Source organism: Mastacembelus armatus, chromosome 10, assembly GCF_900324485.2.
Source record: "Mastacembelus armatus chromosome 10, fMasArm1.2, whole genome shotgun sequence".
In the NCBI taxonomy this organism is placed as follows: domain Eukaryota; kingdom Metazoa; phylum Chordata; class Actinopteri; order Synbranchiformes; family Mastacembelidae; genus Mastacembelus; species Mastacembelus armatus.
The window spans coordinates 29,008,331-29,025,776 of record NC_046642.1 but is presented as its reverse complement, the minus strand read 5'-3'; the positions used below and the strand labels follow the sequence as shown (position 1 = coordinate 29,025,776).

Here is a 17,446-nt window from a genome sequence, read left to right as displayed (position 1 = left end):
TGATACTAGAGATAAATTTACCAAGTCCAATAAAGATGAGTTGATTAATGGCAGGGTGTCTTTAAGCAGTCTAGTCTTAAGTAAGCAGTGAAAGTAGTCAATAACAGTCTAGTTCATGTTGGTTAGTTATCTACCATTTGCTAAGGTGTTTTAGAGCCTGATGGCAGTGGGAATGAAGGATTTCCTATATTGTTCTGCAGTTGCTTTGTCTGCTCCATCAGGATGTTGTGAAGGGGATGATCAGTGTATTCGAGAATAGTCTCTACCTTTTTCTGTCTGCATCTCTCCACCAGAGCATCCAGTGAGTCCAGCCTCATTCCAGGCACTGAACCAGCTTTTTGCACCAGTTTGTCCAGCTGCCTTGCATCCTTCTGCTTTATGCTGCCCCACAACAGACTGCAGCATAAAGCAGCACACTAGCTGCTATAGTTTGGTAAAACGTGCAGCATCTTCCTGCAGATGTCTGAGGACCTAAGTTGCCTTAGGAAGAAAAGTCGTCTCTGTCCTTTTTATACAAAACATCTGTGTTCAGTGACCAGTCCAATGTATGGTCTAGATGTACATCTAGATATTTGTCAGCTGGCACCACTTCAGTGTCCACACCTCAGATGTTGACTGGATAAGGACAGGGTTTAGAACTTCAAAAATGCACTAGCATTTCTTTGGTTATAGAGGTGTGTAGTAGGAGGCAGTTTTTGTGACTCCAGTCACGGAAGGATTTTATCAGGCCTTTGTTTGTCTCTGAGGATGATTGGTCGGATGTTATTTAAAGCATTTGAAAATCAAAGAACATAATCCTCACATAATTTGCAGGTTCTTTCAGATGAGACAGAACACAAGTGAAGCATGTAGAGGACAGCATCATTCACACCAATGTGTTCTCTGTAAGCAAACTGCAGGGGATCTCTTGTGTGTTTAACCTTAAGTCTCAGTAGGTAGAGAATCATCCTGTCCAGGACCTTCGTAATATGGAATGTGAGAGCCACCGGCCAGTAGACATGTAGATTAGCTTTACACTTTACTTTAGGTACTGGAACAATACAAGATGTTTTCCACAGAGCCGAGACCCTCCCTAACTGTAGACTCAAGTTGAAGATCTTCTGTAGAGGCTCACACATTTGGGCAGCACTGTGTGTATTCCTTATGCAGCCTAGGATATACGCCATCAGGGCCAGCTGCCTTCCCACAGCACAATCTTTGTAATTACAGCCTCACTCCTATTACTGTAACAAATGGTGGAGTGTGCCAAGGTGAAGGTGTTTAGGTTCTAATTACAGATATTATAGATACAGATTTCATATTTGTTTATTATTAACTTAATTCTCCACAAGTTTAATTACATGCTTTGTTTTTACACGTTTCTCAGACTTTCTTGAGCATGTTCAGCTGACCTGTGTATACCAGCTAAACACTTTCTCTATTTTCCATATAATTAGTACAAAATTACACAGCTGCTTCTAGGACACTTCCAATGAAATCATTTTAAATTACAGAGCCATAACATAAGGCATAAGCACTACTTCTGTAAGAAAGAGTAAACAGAATCAAAAGATCCTGCACTAAAGTGATGCAACTGTAGCATCACAACTAGTGTGAGGTAGTTAAATACACATATCTTTGACAAAGCCACAGATGTGGACACGGTACATTTCCCACATGGCTTTCTTGCTTAGCAACAGGCTGAACAAGTTCATTTTTATCTTTTTATTGGTTTGTTGTTTCTGTCGGTAAATGGTGAAGTGTAAGCCACAGGCGAGTGACTCACTATGAGGAATGCTCATTCAAATAAAAGCCATAAAAATGAGTAACATACTGATTCTTAGCTACAATTAAAGGTAGAACTGTAGTTAGGAAAATAAATACAATAACACAGTAAGATAATACGATTCAAGATCAATTTTAGACATTTAAAATGAGAAAACTATTTACAAATGTGACATACAAATCAAATCAGAAGACAACTGACTCTTAAGGAAACATACAAAAATTAGACAAAAACAGTAATATCTGCAGAGACGTATAGAACTGAGATTAGAAAATAGACATCCTGCAGAGCTGACCTGAAATTATTGCTCAATATGTTAAAAGACATTGGTAGTCTTTAAGAAAAAACACTTTACTACTTTAAGTAAATAAAAATGCCATAAAACAGCTGGTAACTTGCATTTCAGTCTGTTTCCTATACATTTGAAAAAGAGTAAGAATAATTACCCATTGTCTAAACATAAAACAGCAAATTAGTATAATCAGTGCCTCTTCCCAGGGTTATCACATGCTGTGACCTATGAAATACAATGAATTCTGTATTATTTGATAAGTAATGCTAAGAAAGGTAAATGTGCAATTTTCAGGAATGGTAAAAGCTAGTTTACATTGTGTATACAATGACTTATTTAAAACTAAATTCAAACAAGTTGTGGCGAAATCTTAGCTTAACCTTTATAAGGAGCTCACTGAGCACAGTGAGCCTGTTCCCTTTGAACTAAAAAAAAAGACTTAAAATATATTCTGGCTTCAAAACCTACAAGGTGCATAGTCATGTTTGATGAGGATTTCCTGAGATTTTCAGTGCAAAAGCTGCTCGTACAGGGAGATACTACTGGCTGGTGGCTGTGTGAGATGAATACTACAACCCAGGGTCAATTCTGGGGGGTGGAGTAGAATGAGTGGTGCTGGTGATTATGGTCTGGAGGGTTGACAGCAAACAGGAGAGGAGTGGTTGCTGCTCCATACCAGCTGCAACAGAGAGAAGAGCAAAAGATTATGCACCAGTAAGCACATTTACAGTATAAAGTCTGACACTTTTTAAAGAACTGTTTACTTTGTCCACTACTTATTAAGGTCTGGAAATAATTTATATTTTAAAACTTACATGACTTGAAGATGTGAACGTTACTTTTCTTACTTTTCCATCATGGTAAAAATCAATGTCCTTTGAATATTTAGATAAAATTGATAAGTTCCAGCTCTAAGACAGAATGGCAGCCATTCTTCACGACTTTCTGACATTTTATCAACTAAATGATTGTGACTGTAAAGTGTAAAGACAACTGGTAGATGCAAGCCTTTATAAAATAAACAACAACAGTAAAAAATACAATTTAAAATCTGTGACTGTAAATGTATATCAATACTTGATTGCTCTTGCTTGACTAATAGGTTATTCAAGCAGTCATTTCAGCTCTACTTGTGAGTCTAATGTGTTTGTAATGAAAGTACCTTGAGTGTGGATAGGAGACGCGTTCCCATGGAACCGACGTGTCCTCATTGCTGCCTTGAGGGTCATCGAAGAAATATGGACGAGGTAGCGCCCTGTTGCTAATGGCCATGCTGCTCGTCTGTGAAAATACCACAAAAGACAGGCTGGAATTCCGTATGCTGCTTCACCAACAAATGTTCTGTATCATGTTTCATTTATTTAAACATTAATCCAGTTTGTGTCAGGTGACTAATGACTGTACCTCCTGAGCTGGCTGGCGAACCCTGAGGATGAGGATAAGCAGACCTGTTGGGAGCAGCTCCCATATAAAGAGGATGGCTCCAAAGACCAGGTAGCCCATGTCACCCAGTTCATAACGCAGGTCCGCCTAAAACACACACGTGGGGTTATCTGTGCTGTGTTAAGTGATTTTACTGGATGTTCTGAGATAAGAATAGTGGCAACCGCTACTGCCTACTTGATTCAGGCTCAACAGTTTTTATATTAGCCAATAAATGAGTGCATCAAACTAAACTTCAGAAGATTACCTGGTCAGAGACGTTGTACCAGTCAAAGTTAAAAGACTCCACCCGGTGGTTCTGGGACAGAAAGAGGACTGTCAGGTTGTAGCAGGCTCGGCTGGTAAACAACAAGATCACTGCTGCTCCCAGTGCTGCTGTACGACACACTGTGGTCCCCTGGTCAGGAAGAAAAGGCACAGTTAGTCTGGACTACCATCAGAATTACAAAGGGAGAAAGTTGTTTATCTTTAAGGAGTGCTCCAAAGGCAAGAGACTCACAAGAGTCACATTTATAAAAAAATAAATACACACGGTACATGCAGCAATGTCATGAATTTTAGACTAGTATAGATAAACGTACTGGATCTATGCTGGATCTACAATTCCTGTTATATAACTCAATACTGTTTTTATTAGACTGTCCATCTCTGGTAAACAGTCAAATTCCAGTTTTCATTACACAGATCTATTGTAAATATGTGGTCCCCAAGGCCAAGGTAATAACACTGATGATGGCACATTGCACTCATTGGGGACATTTTCCAAATCCTAATGGGTGCCTCTTTGCCTATTGCTGCATTTTCATATTTTGTCATTCCCTGGACTGCAGCTTAGCGCACCTTGCTCATCAGGTAGGGGCTGGTGGACTGTGAGTATCGTGTCAGGAGCAACAGCAAAGCAGCTAGCAACACCGCATCCAAGATGAAGAGCGAGTCATTGACTAGAACCCGAACCAGGACCAGATTCCAAGTCCGATCCCCTGACCCACCGCGACCTCGGTCCCCAAGAGCTGCACACACAATGTTGACACTGAGGAAGACGGTGTTCAGTGCAGCATACATGCACCGTGACAACCACCTGAGGGAGGCATGAAAGCCAGAGTGATGAGTGAATTTGCAGTGTTATGGCGTTACAGAGGCTCGGTAGAGATAATCAGGGTTCAAAACAGACATACTATTGCACCACATGCAAGAGGGGATCTGTTCTGTATTTTAGTTTACAGTGAAACTTACAGTCTTCTGTCCCCTTTTGAGCTGGAAGTCCCTCTCACCTTTAGTAACACCTGTGGTATATGAGAAACAAGCAATGGAGAAAACAGAAACAATCATTAGGAATAAAACTGAAAGCAAAAAGAATTGTACACTTGCCCTTTGCTTTTAGTCTCTCAGAAGCAATAACTAAGTTTTCATTTTACCGTTTGGCGGGCAGCTATTGAAAGGAAATCCCCTCCTTAAAGGCTATGTAATTCAAAACGTTTAAGGAAACTTTAATGTTTCACTTTCTAAACAACTGACATAACATCTATATATATCACTATCTCCCTCCCATGTGACACTGTCTTACCTGAGTAAAATACAGGTTAATAAGGCTGAGAGTGAAGAACTGCAGACACACGGGGAAGCAGTAGAGCAGCCAATAGACTGCAACTGGTAGATGATTGGCTTGCAGAGCATTACAGAAGTAAAAGGAGAACAGGGTGGTGCGGAGGGCAGCCCAGAGCAGACACAGGAAGAGGAAGACACTTTGGTAGCTCCATCTTTTATGTTTGTAGAGGAAGAGAAGCCAGAGTTGGATGTAGACCACCAAGAAAAGTCCAGCATACAGAGTGGTGTAGAGGATGGTGAAGCCAAGCTCGACTGAGGGGGCGACAGCTGGGTGGAGTGGGACTGGGAGAGGCATGGTGGTGGAGTTAAGAGGAGGGGCAGCTGTGACTAGAGTTTCCATTGTAGTACTGTTAGATCTAACTTTCCATCATTACAGAGCAAATGCTCCTCCCAGTTTGCAGGGTCTACCTGAAGACACAAAAAAGGGTCAGCACACCTCAGTGAAATACCTTGATTTGTCAGGCATTTCATTTGCTGATTTAAACAAGATTATATATTATTTAGTTATTTCAAAAATAAAGTTTGGCAACTGACATTCCAGACTATAACGTTAAAACTTTAGTATTATTATTTTCACTTTTGTGCTCACTGGCTTTGTATCAGGCATTGAAGTATCCCATTTACACACATTTTTTATCTCTCTGTTTAGACTTCCTAGTTAAAGGTTAAATTAAAAAAATAAAAACACTTAAGAGATATCTGACAAAAATAGATATCTGAAAAAGCAAAAAAAGTGCCATAATCATATAATAATCACAGTCACCGTGTGGAAACTAGCTGTCACACCACTTAATTGAGTGACGACTTATCAGTACAGAACACAAAACCTGTCACTTTCGGCTACAAGAACATTTCAAAAAGTCATCAATATAATATTAGGACTACTGTTTTAAATTGAATGTTGTTAGACTGTGCTGGTGTCCATGGCCCTTGGTATTTCAGTGACCTTTGAAACCCACTAAGCTAATTTTCTCGACTTTGGTCTGTGGAACATAAACAACGGTCCGTGTTGCGTTCAGGCTAACGTTACATAAACTCAAGTTAATTTTGTTAACTAACATGGATGACAACTATTGCCGTCGCCCAGCTGCACTTAGATTACTCATAGAATCTGTCAGTAGTAATTTAACAATAACAGACCTGGCAAGGAGAGTGATCCAGGATAAGCAGTAACCGACGGTGATCTCCTGCTTCCGTGTTGTGCGACCTGCGTAGAGTTTGGTGGGCGGAGCCACAGTTTTGATTCCAACCGCCAATCAGCGATGGCAGGAAATCGCGGTTTCTTCAATTCGTTGTTTACTACGTTACTCTCGACAAGCGCGTTTAGGTAATTCAGACTACACATCTCGTTGTTGTGTTTGTTTCTAAACTATATATATTTAATGCATGTTTTGTTCACCACCGCTCGTATTAGCCGTCTTCTACAGCGGAGTCTCATTACAGCTGCAGACAAACGTGTCTGGTTGCTCCGCTGCGTCCGTTTATCTCCTGTTCCTAAGGTGCTGCATTATTAAAGTGGCTCAAGATGCCGATGATACTCCGGTCCAGAAAATCCGTCATCTACAGTCAGGCGAGTGAGACAGAGGTCAAGTTAGGGGATATAGCACCGGTAACAAGAAGAAGGTCGACCCGCCCGCACGGGAGAGTTACGTACGAGGTGGGTATTTTTATTCCTCAGTCTTTCCGCCTCCTCTTCCTCCGCTGCTCGGGCTTTCAGTCAGCCACGTAGCTAGCTCGCTAACGGCAGCGACGTTAACTGGCTAACTTAACCCGAGAACAATACTCATGGACGCATAGCGATAATACGGCGACATATTTGTCTCATATTCACTTAGCTGGTTAGTGTGCGTGTTAAGAGCTAACACTTACGCTGAAAGTGTGAACCCCTGCGCCCAGACAAAACTTATTACCCAGCGCGTTGCTGCAGCATGGTAAGTCTGCTTTCACTGCGCGGTGTTGAGTCATTCGTCTTTTATTTTCCTTTTGTTCTCCCTCTGTAGTAGCATAGTTTAGATGAGTACAACCGCCAGCTACTGTTGTTAACAGTAGTCTTATTTTAATACACAGCCAGGGTTTTTATTTTCTCATTAACTAAGTAGAAACCGATGTGGTCTTGACAGGAATCTGATGAGTCAGACCCGGAGCTTGTCCAGAGCCAAGTGATGGAGACACAGCAGAATCCCCTGATCGAGCTGGAGGAGGAAGCTGCCGAGGAGATAGATACAACGGTAATACATCACCTTGTGGTAAAGCTAAACAAACACACCTCTTTCTGATTTGTATAGCTCTGCAGGCAAAGGAAACTAGATGCTTGGGTGTACAGCTTTTATTTAGACAGCTTTGTGGTTAGGGAAATAATGCTGTGTGTGTGTGCAGCATGTAATCATCACCAGGAAATATTGAGTCTCTAGTGCGGAAGTGTCCTGATCTCCTTTGCTGTTTGTACATTTTCTCTTTATTTTGCATAATATTCTGCAGTTAAACAATATCTATCAAAGATGATAGTAGCAAAAAAATTAGACGCCATTTCAAGCAAATTGAATTTTAAATGCATTTATTTTAAAGAATATGGATTAAGCAAAAATACAGTTCTGTACAAGATCAGTACAGAATCTTTAAGCACTAAAATTAAATGAATAGTTTTTGTCTATAAGTTAAAGTGCAGTAACAAAAAAAAAAATCCACCTTCTGCTGTGAAAACCCTTTGATTTTAAAAAAAGCATTAATTATTCTCAGCAGACTTGTAGATAGTTTTGGAGGATCTTTGGCAGGGAGGTTGTTGGAAGCTTGTTGGGTGAAGTAGTCACTGTTCTTCTATGGATTTGAGATGCCTTAGTGTCTTTGATCTCATCATGAAATCCCAGACTGATTCTATGTGGAGATCAGGACCCTACTCTACAGATGTGGTGAATTAAATCAGGCTGACATGCTGTTATCAGGTAAAATAATCCTGTTCATTCTCATCTAACTAAATTGGTGTTTTGGTGTTGATGATCTTTGTTCATATTGGCAGATCATGTGATTGAAGTAACATGAGCCAGGTGTGTTGTCACTGTGCTGTTTGGTATCATGGTGTGTACCACAATAAACGTGGACCACAGAAGGCTAAGGAGAAAGTTGACTCAGAAGATTAGAAAGAAAATTAGACAAGCATGTTAAACATAAAGGCTGTAAGACCATCTCCAAGCAGCTTGATGTTCCTTTGATTACAGTTGCACATATTATTCAGAGGTTTAAGAAGTCCAGTGTATTTAAGGACTGTAGCCAACCTCCCTGGATGTCTGTAAAAGGAAAATTTCCCCAGTGCCTCCTAGTGATCAGTTTTAGACTGCTACGCGCCACAATACATTGAAATGTATAAATAGCAACACCAACACCATCACATAGCAAATCTTGCACATATGTTTTTGATCCCTGTCCGCTTCTTTGAATCCAAACTGTGTCCAACTGTTGCCACAAGATACCACATACGCGACTTGTTTCGCCAACAGTATGGGCTGAGAGAGTTCGGGTGACAAGTGCATTAAGAACGCAGGTCAAAATAACTTGAAAAACGGAATAATCGTTTTTTTTCTTGATTACATTACATACGATTACGATTACATACAAAATTTGATTAATTGCACAGCCCTAATGGAAAATATAGCCGCAAGCGGTGATGAACGACCCTCGCCTTGAGCAATGTTGCAATAAATGTCATAACTTTTGACTTTATTGGTCTTTTTAACAAACTGAATCTTAAATTGAATATACAGTATATCTTTTTGTTCACAATTTCTCAAAATCTGGATTGATATCTTTAATTAAAATATAGGTGATTAAATTGTAATAATTAAAGCAACAGGTCATAACAATGTTTCAGTAGTCTGCATACTTTTATTTAAAATCACAATTGCATCAGTATCTGAAAAGTGGTACCATGTATGGGATTCACTCTAAAACAGCTTGGTTTTTATTCACCTGTCTGTATACCTGCATCTTTGCAGGTTGGAGCATAAGTGCTCTGACGATAACTCCAGATACATTTTAAACTGGCTCTGAAAAATTCTCATGTTAAATTGTCATCAGTCTAATCTGGATAATTCAGTCATCCACATAGAACAGCACCCAAGGCTAAGAGAGGTCATAGCGTTTATTGCAGGACTTCTTCTTTGTGACTCTGGTTATATATTCAGGCATGTTGTCATGCTACACAATGAATCTGAAATGTAGACAGACAGTAGTTCAGTACTAGCTAAATTACAGTATTTAAATGCCATAATATGATTTAAGTAACTTGAAGGTTCAAAGTGTAATATAAAGAGCGATCTATTGGCATAAATGTAATATAGCATTCATTAGTATATTAGGGATTAGGAGCAGACAGTTGCACCTTTAAGTAACCATGTTCAGATAAAGTTTTAAAGTCAGTTTTCTAATGGCAGAATGCCCTACTTATGAAAACAGTAAATAAAATTTAAAAGATCATTATAATAAGTTTATGTTGTGCAGTTCTAAATAAAAGATAATGGATTTTGACAAAATGTTGACATCTGTATTTGCCTTGAAAATCCTGTCAGCTGCAATTAGACTTGTCATACAGTAGCAGGAAAGCACATTAACATTAACGATGGCTTCATTCTATGCAAGTGTTTTGGTGAACCGTGACTGTGTCCTTTCCTTGACAGGTCAAAATGTCCCTTGAAAGACCTGTAGTGAGACAGTGAGACATAAACCAAGCACCAAATACATCAGCCTTCAATATCTAGAAGGACATTTGTGGCAAGATAACAATATATTTTGTGGTCATTTAAAATATTCCAGTACTCTGTCAATGCCCTGATCCTTCATCCTTCATATCTGTTTTGCAATATAAGGTTGCCATGGATTATCAGTGTATTTAAATGAAAATTGTACATTTTGCTTAAAGCATGTTGAATGTTCAGCTTTGACTGGCATCAGAATGGAAAGGTGCATGATGCTGTAGCCATGGTGACACTCAAACAAATATTGATATCCATATGTTAAGTCTGTGGTAGCTGTGCTGAGGTGAGGTCAGAAGAGCTAATTTGAATAGGTGTGGCTGAAATCTCTCAGTATGCAGTGATTTAGTGTTGTTGTTTACCTGTAGTTTTTAGGTGTTACCAACAACCCAGGCTATTGTCATGTGACTGTTGAGAGTCACTGTTTTAAAATGTAAGCTGTGAGAGAGCGATGCTATAGACATGTTTTAGTCACACAAAAGGTGTGTGTGTGTTTTTTGTTTGTTTTAATGTCATTCTGTCTTCCTCAGGAACTGAAGCATTGTAGTGTTGTGCTGCAACATCTCGGAGCTACAAAGAAAGAGCTTGAGGAAAAAGAAGACATGAATCGCAAAGGCGGGAAACCTGTCTCCCGGATCCCTACATTCCATAAGCGACCAGCCAGTGCCAACCAGAACACAGAGCTGCCAGTTCTCAGAAAAGATGCTCCTGTCCCTGGGGTTGAGCCTCTTGAGAAAGCTGCAAGTGGATTTGTGGAGGCTGTTAAGCCCAAGCCTCCTGATGTCAGAGAGACAGCACTCCACCTGCCATCTGCCCGAGTGCACAAAATCAGCTCTGAAGCCCCCTCTCCGCTCAGAAGCACAGAGGAAATTGTTGCAACAGCCCATATCTCCCCAACTACTGCACCCAAGAGTTTTAGCATATCTGAGTCTGTGCAGCACCCTGTCATGACTGCAAGCCCCAGACCTGCTCTCAGAGCAGAGCAAGGATCACAGCAAAATTTACCACAGCTGGTAAATAGCAAAACCACAGAAACAGAAGCCGATATTGTCCCAGACGCCCCTGTAAGTCACCTTCCACATCATGGATCTCTCAGCCAGAAGACAAAGGAAGACACAACTGACATGTATGAAGTAAACACTGAAAGCAGCATTTCCCTCAGTGCCTCTGAAGATGGTGAAATACCAGGAGCTGAAGAGATCACCAACACAGCATGGGCCAGCCAAGTGGATGCTATTATGGATGAAGAACCACCATGGAAGACAGAGCCTATGAAAACACTTGAATTAAAGGATAGTAGATCATCATCAGATGTTGAATGTGAGAAGGATGTATCAGATGAAAAGTCTGAAAGTCATGATTTGAAGCAGGTGAAGGAACAACAGAAGTCCCATGTAAGCAAGTCAGATATCCCAGATGTTGAAGAGAAAATATCCAGTATGGATAAAGCCACCTCATCAGTAGCAACACAGAAGCCCATTATAGGGGGAGCAACCAAGTCAGCTAAGGTGAGTTGTTTTGCCACTTATATCAAGTCATAAAGTTTACTTGATGGTTTACTTGTGGTTTCTACACAGCCTGCAGTAACAGCTTTGGGATGCATTAGACCCCTAAGCTAAGCCTTGTATCAGTGTCATGCTCATAACTTTATCCATTGATCTATAATTTATTATACTATTTCTGTCTTTGTGCAGAGCTCAGGAGACCGCAGATCCAGTTTTATCGTCTTCTGCCTACTGCCCACAACCTTGCTGCTTCTTGGAGGGATTGGCCAGCATGTTTGGCACTACGGGCTTCCCATGTCTGTAGCTCAGCTCACAACTCAACTGGAGCTACACTGGCTCGAGGGCTTTGCTTTAGTGCCACAGCCTTGTAGCACTGATTGTCGGTAAGAAATATATATTAACCTTATCAAGGCCCATAACAAAACACTCTGACAGCATGATTTAAAAATACACAAAATAAGTTACACCATCTCTTTGCAATCATATGCCAGGCATTCCCAACTATTCCCAATCTTAGGGTTTGACATTAATTCAGATACCTCAATACACAAAACAATGGCACAACTGCTTTGATTGTAAATATAATCACCTTTAGTGACACAGATTTCGAAAGCATTGAAACAGTAATCAACAAGCAAAGCTTTCATTTTGCTGTAGCCTTTCGGAAACTGCCAAATTTGAAAGTGGAACAGTCTTCTGATTGAATGTAGTGTATAAGTGGTTGCTACAGCTTGAATATCCTTCTCCTTGTTCAGAGTGCATCTGATAGAGAGCATCCCCGTGGGCCTCTACCAGTCTTCTCTCTGGTCCAAACAGAGTATTGCAGACAGCTGGCTGCATCTGCTGGACAAAGCCAACAGCTCCGTTAACATTGCAGCTTTCTACTTTACACTGAGAAGCAGTGATTCGGAATTTCTTGATGCTGATGACTCTCAGGTCAGCTCAGTGGCACACCCACAACATCGCAATGCAGCATTGTATGTGTTGTGGTCATACTGGGTCTGTTTTAAACCCGTGTTGCGTTTGTTTTGTAGGGGAGAAATGTCTTTGAGCACCTGAAGCAACTTGAATCTAAAGGTGTGAATCTCCAGATTGCTGTCAATGGCCCCCAAAGCTCAACCCAAGATACGGTCGAACTGGCTGCAGCAGGTGCAACATCTTTTGACAATTTGGAAACTATGGAAATACATTTACACCTGCGGTCCAGGTGTCAGGAAGTTATGCATTTCTGCCCACAGGAATTTACAATGTAGTAGAGAATACAAACTGGACTCCCAGACAGAAACATATGGCTGCTCTATTCAGAGAAAGATGAATGTGCAATTTTCTTAAATCTTTAGTTTGATCTGCAGGTTGCAGTTTATGGGTAACCACTCATTGTTTATAACAGTTACGTTAAGATGTAAGACCATAATACAACTGTTTCTGTTGGGAACTGTTTATTGCAAAGAGCGTCTCTATCAGATGCAGCCAATGCTTTTGCTAGTAGGATATAATTCTGGGATTTATTTATTTGTTAATTTTGATATTCAAACCATGAAGAAGAATTGGAAATTCTGTGTGGGAACGCTGAATCTCTTTGGATTAATCTCTCATAACATGTTTTTCAGGTGCAAAAGTCAGAGAGGTAGACCTCAACGCTATAACTGGAGGCATTGTCCACACCAAGCTGTGGGTGGTCGATCAAAAGCATTTCTACTTGGGTAGTGCCAACATGGACTGGCGATCTCTAAGTCAGGTAGAGCAGGAAGGACAATGTTCATTTGCAAATGTAGCTGCATTACAGGGGGCACAACTTAGGACTGTGTACAGTGATGATCTTCAAGACCTTAATAGGAGGAAGAGCCACATTACTGTCTGGTGATTTAAAATGACCCTTGATTATTCTCAGACTAATGGGGTCTACTCAATGTAACAGGCTTTTAAAGGAAATTTTCAATGAGGCCTGCACAATTATTCATAGATTACCCTTTATCTGATGTCAATTTGATTCCTTAGACTTTGGACTGCTTGATTATTGCAGATGTGCACATTGGAAGTGAGTTATATTTATACTGAAGATTAATTGCATATGAAGGTGCTTATTGTTAGGGGTAATTGTCAAAGGAAGGTGGGGGTTGCATTCAAAACACTGTTGTTCCAAAAGGTGAATAAATAGACACAATAAAAGTCTTACATAGCAGGTTTCAGAATCAGAAATATTTTATTAATCCTTTGCTGGAAATTGTTTTGTTCCTGTGTTCCATACTACACCATAAAAGTTACAAAATGAAGATAAGATATAAGATAAGAAACCTTTATTTGTCCCATGATGGGGAAATTGCACTGTGGCAACAGCAAAGTACAAGTACACAGCAGAGTGCCAGAAGTAGCAAAGATGTAAGAGAAATAAGAAATAAAAAATACTAGAACAAAGGTAAAGTTAAAAATGAAAGTAAAATATAAAATACAATGATAACAGTTTACCATACAGACTCTAACTGTGGGTTGTATCTAAGCAGGAGTTGAATTGGGAGTAGACAGACATAGAACTAACACATCCCGTGGTTTTTCTGAACCCAGGTGAAGGAGGTGGGTCTGTTGGTGGAGGACTGCAGCTGCCTGGCTCAGGATGCCTATCGTATCTTTGAGGTTTATTGGAGCATTGGTGGTGGGACCAATGGTTCCCTTCCCCCATACTGGCCTGCTCGCCTCTCTGCCCTGTCAAGTTCTCAGAATCCCTTACATGTGAAGTTCAACGGTGTACCTGCTCAAGTCTACCTGTCTGTAAGTTCAGCACAGCTCTAAAAGCTCCTTTCAAAGTGCAGTACCACATCCCTGTTTTCAGAAGGTTTTTACCACCACCTCCTTTCCATGCAGTGAAGGCACATTAGAAGCCAAAGCCTTTGGTAGTTTCTACTCAAAATATTCGATGATTGGGTTTTCTGCCTTAATGTGTTTAATAATATCTGATGCCCTAAAACATCTCAGTGGTAGTTATCCCAAAGGCAAACTATCCATTAATTTATCAAATGTCCTCTAACCTCTAAGTAAAACTGTGCATCTTAGCATTTTGAGTATTATAGACATACTGATCAGTGGATCGTTTTCACACTTCAACAAGGGCTCTAAATGATTTCTCTTCCTTGTTACCATGATCCCCAGCACTTGTTATATATTTGTGTCCTGCAGAGTGCCCCTCCACAAATCTCAGCCCGCGGGCGCTCTGACGATCTCTCCACCATCTTGTCTGTCATCGGCGATGCCCAGAAATTTGTTTACATCTCTGTCATGGACTACCTTCCTCTGTCTGAGTTCCAGGAGCCACTCAGGTACACATGATTCAGAAAGATTACTAGTATTTACCTCAGTGCAGCACATTTGCTGCAAGACACAATTAGGTTTTCCAGACAAATAATATTCAGGTAACTTGATTAGCTGCTACCGTGTTACAGTAAAAACTAACATAATGTAGACTAGTAAAAGGGCATTTACTGAATCAACAGTCACCAATCAATATGTGCTGACCGGAGGCTTTTCAATTAAAGTGCTACAAACCTGCCAAACTGAAAGGGAGCAAAGCAACAGTACCCACACTTCTTTTTCTACTTGGCTGCATTTCCTTAATCCTTCCACAAGCACCACAGACATTATGAAATTTACAATTGAATGTGTCCTCTGGAAAGCTTCCCCTGCTGAGTTCTGGTGTTCTGTTCTCAGGTTCTGGTCTACCATCGACACAGCCCTGCGTGCTGCAGCATGCACCAGAGGGGTGCAGGTCAGACTGATGGTGAGCTGCTGGAAGCACTCGCCTGCCCCCATGTTCATCTTCCTGCAGTCACTGCTGGTTCTCAACAGGCCTCCACTGCAATGTGATATTAATGTGGTATGTTGAATAATTTCAAGTATTTATGAATGTGCAGTAGTCATGTGAATGCTCTTGTGTCCTGTACTCCTGTTGGTTTTTTGTTTTTTGTCCAGAAAATATTTACAGTGCCTTCATCAGCAGAGCAGCTGGAGATCCCCTTTGCACGAGTCAATCACGCCAAATTCATGGTTACAGACAGGGTGGTCTATATAGGTATGCTATTACTGCTTGTGTGTTTAGAACTGCTTAGACCTTTCAGACATTAATATGTTCTATGAGAGGCTGATAACGTAAAAACATATATTCAACTTATAGAACAAGCTCTCCTTCCAATCAAGTCACTTCATCTTGACATTAGTCCTTAGATTTTACTACTAAAAAAGTAGTAAAGGTATAGCAAGAATCTATACCTATTCATTGTAAATCAACTTGTTTTCAGTATTTTTTTTTTTTTAATTCACACTTGACATTTTAGTGATATCAGCCCCACCTCATTTAACGACAGAAGACTGCAGAGGTAAAAATCCTTAGCACTATAACGGAGGATTAATTTATCAGCTTACTGTTTCCTGACCAGCTGCCTTTTCTGTTAGTTGTCTGGCATCAGGAGTCATTTTACATCCATTTTGTTGCTGATACTTCACTACCTGAATTTTGTGATGTAATTGAGTATTTACACAATGTTGTGTGGCTACTTTAACCAAAGTTTCAAAAATAAGTTACCCATTTTATAATTTAAAATTCACAGTAACTGTTGTTACATGCAGCTCAATGTGACTTCAACCAGCTATTTAGCATTTAGAGATAATTTCCTAAATGTAACTTGTCGTGAAGAGAGCACCACAATGATAGGTGTTAGTCATCAGTTTGTGCAATGGACCTTTAGTTTAACTAAGTGTTGTACCCACAGGAACGTCCAACTGGTCAGAGAACTACTTCACTCACACTGCTGGTGTGAGTTTGGTTGTAAACCAGACAGGCTCAGAAGTTGGAAAAGGTCAGCAGACTCTGCAGAGTGAAGCAGAGGAGCTCTTCCTCAGAGACTGGAGGTCCCAGTATGCTAGTGAGGTCTCCCTTGACAGTGTGCAGGTCTGTCCTCACATTTAACACTGAGAGGTCATTGCTCAATGAAGCACATTGCTTTGCATATGAGTGCCTTGCCTGCTCCTGCCACTTGAACCTTATCAGCTTGCCGTACTGTGTGAATGAACAGTTTATTTTATTGCTGTTACATGCCCAGTTGCCTTTTCTGTATATAATTGCATTTTTATATTTGATTTCAGAACTTTTTATTTTTATACTCTGTTCTGGATGTTCTGACTATTTTCTTAAGTAATTTAGGGCATGTGGGAATACAGTTTGGACAATTTATTTTATGCTTGGAGCAATTTGTGTATTTTCCCTAAAAATGTAGTTGTGTAGCCACGCTTCAACAGTCTTAACACAGGAGATAAAACATTTCTAAAGAGGTGCACACAGTTATGTTTACACTGCTGATGCCTATTCATGTTTGTGTTGTGAACCCACCTGATGGCAGTCAGTCTCTCACTACTAGATTCTTGTAAATATTGTCAAACTTCCATGGTTTAACTAATCGCTGGCTTAGAAAGGAATATAATTTGAATGTTCACCACCATAGAAAGTAACTCACCTCAAAGAATTTCTGTTGATCTCTGAAAAAACTGAGGTTTAGTGGATGTTTCAATATAAATAAAACATGCTTGTTTGTGATCTTTGACGTTTTTGAAACACTTGATTTATTCAGGAAAGAATAGTAGTGATTCAGATTTTTTTTAAAAGATCAGTTCTTCAAAATGATCAAACTGTTTACCTTTTTTTTTTTTTTTTTTTAACTTAACTGGTATCTATCCATCCATTTTCTATACCCGCTTATCCTTAATTGCAGCCACAGGGATCTGCTGGAGCCTATCCCAGCTCTCTTTGGGTGAAAGGCAGTGATACACCCTAGACAGGTCACCAGTCACCTGGTATGTAGCCTTCAATTCCATGGCAATCCATTAGATAGTTAATGAAATATTTGGACTTAAGTTATTGTCATCCCATTGCTAGTAACTCAACAGCGGCTCCTTTTTTTGAGAAAACGTGTCAACAATCCAGAAACCTTTTTGTTGGCAGCAGAATTTGCAATCAAATCTGGGTAAATAAAAGTCAAAGTGTATACATGGCTATATTTTACTTCAGGAAAAATGTTTATGACCTCATCTCAAAGAAACAAATCTCCAGAGT

The 17,446-nt window shown here is 40.1% G+C and overlaps 2 protein-coding genes across 6 annotated transcripts; one reads left to right on the top strand and one right to left on the bottom strand.

Moving 5' to 3' along the window:
* Positions 1 to 1,293: 1,293 nt before the first annotated feature.
* gpr137 (G protein-coupled receptor 137) lies at positions 1,294 to 6,376 on the bottom strand. Its single transcript, XM_026330273.2, has 8 exons — positions 6,246 to 6,376; positions 5,065 to 5,513; positions 4,734 to 4,783; positions 4,341 to 4,578; positions 3,748 to 3,897; positions 3,462 to 3,587; positions 3,220 to 3,338; positions 1,294 to 2,736 (listed from the first exon to the last, which is right to left on the bottom strand). The coding sequence occupies exons 2-8, from the start codon at positions 5,443 to 5,445 to the stop codon at positions 2,640 to 2,642; spliced, it is 1,161 nt and encodes a 386-aa protein (XP_026186058.1). The 5' UTR covers positions 5,446 to 5,513; positions 6,246 to 6,376; the 3' UTR covers positions 1,294 to 2,639.
* A 3-nt stretch (positions 6,377 to 6,379) lies between these two features.
* pld7 (phospholipase D family, member 7) lies at positions 6,380 to 16,937 on the top strand. 5 transcript variants are annotated; one of them, XM_026330271.2, is made up of 12 exons: positions 6,380 to 6,432; positions 7,226 to 7,333; positions 10,378 to 11,355; positions 11,542 to 11,735; positions 12,108 to 12,288; positions 12,387 to 12,501; positions 12,963 to 13,090; positions 13,915 to 14,118; positions 14,524 to 14,663; positions 15,052 to 15,217; positions 15,313 to 15,412; positions 16,110 to 16,937. In XM_026330271.2, the coding sequence occupies exons 2-12, from the start codon at positions 7,268 to 7,270 to the stop codon at positions 16,304 to 16,306; spliced, it is 2,469 nt and encodes an 822-aa protein (XP_026186056.1). In that variant the 5' UTR covers positions 6,380 to 6,432; positions 7,226 to 7,267; the 3' UTR covers positions 16,307 to 16,937. The 5 variants fall into 5 exon arrangements, with proteins under 5 accessions (XP_026186056.1, XP_026186052.1, XP_026186054.1 ...); XM_026330267.2 differs by having other exon boundaries at positions 6,407 to 6,762; XM_026330269.2 differs by lacking the exon at positions 6,380 to 6,432 and adding an exon at positions 6,794 to 7,036.
* Positions 16,938 to 17,446: the final 509 nt, after the last annotated feature.

Bases quoted from the DNA above. Each gene is read 5' to 3' on its own strand.
- pld7 (XM_026330267.2), top strand. From the start codon at position 6,631: ATGCCGATGATACTCCGGTCCAGAAAATCCGTCATCTACAGTCAGGCG. The intron at 6,763-7,225 runs GTGGGTATTTTT...TGGTCTTGACAG, and splicing joins ACGGGAGAGTTACGTACGAG to GAATCTGATGAGTCAGACCC. The intron at 11,736-12,107 runs GTAAGAAATATA...CTCCTTGTTCAG, and splicing joins CCTTGTAGCACTGATTGTCG to AGTGCATCTGATAGAGAGCA.
- gpr137 (XM_026330273.2), bottom strand. From the start codon at position 5,445: ATGGAAACTCTAGTCACAGCTGCCCCTCCTCTTAACTCCACCACCATG. The intron at 4,784-5,064 runs GTAAGACAGTGT...CATATACCACAG, and splicing joins TTAACCTGTATTTTACTCAG to GTGTTACTAAAGGTGAGAGG. The intron at 2,737-3,219 runs GTACTTTCATTA...TCTCTGTTGCAG, and splicing joins GTCTCCTATCCACACTCAAG to CTGGTATGGAGCAGCAACCA.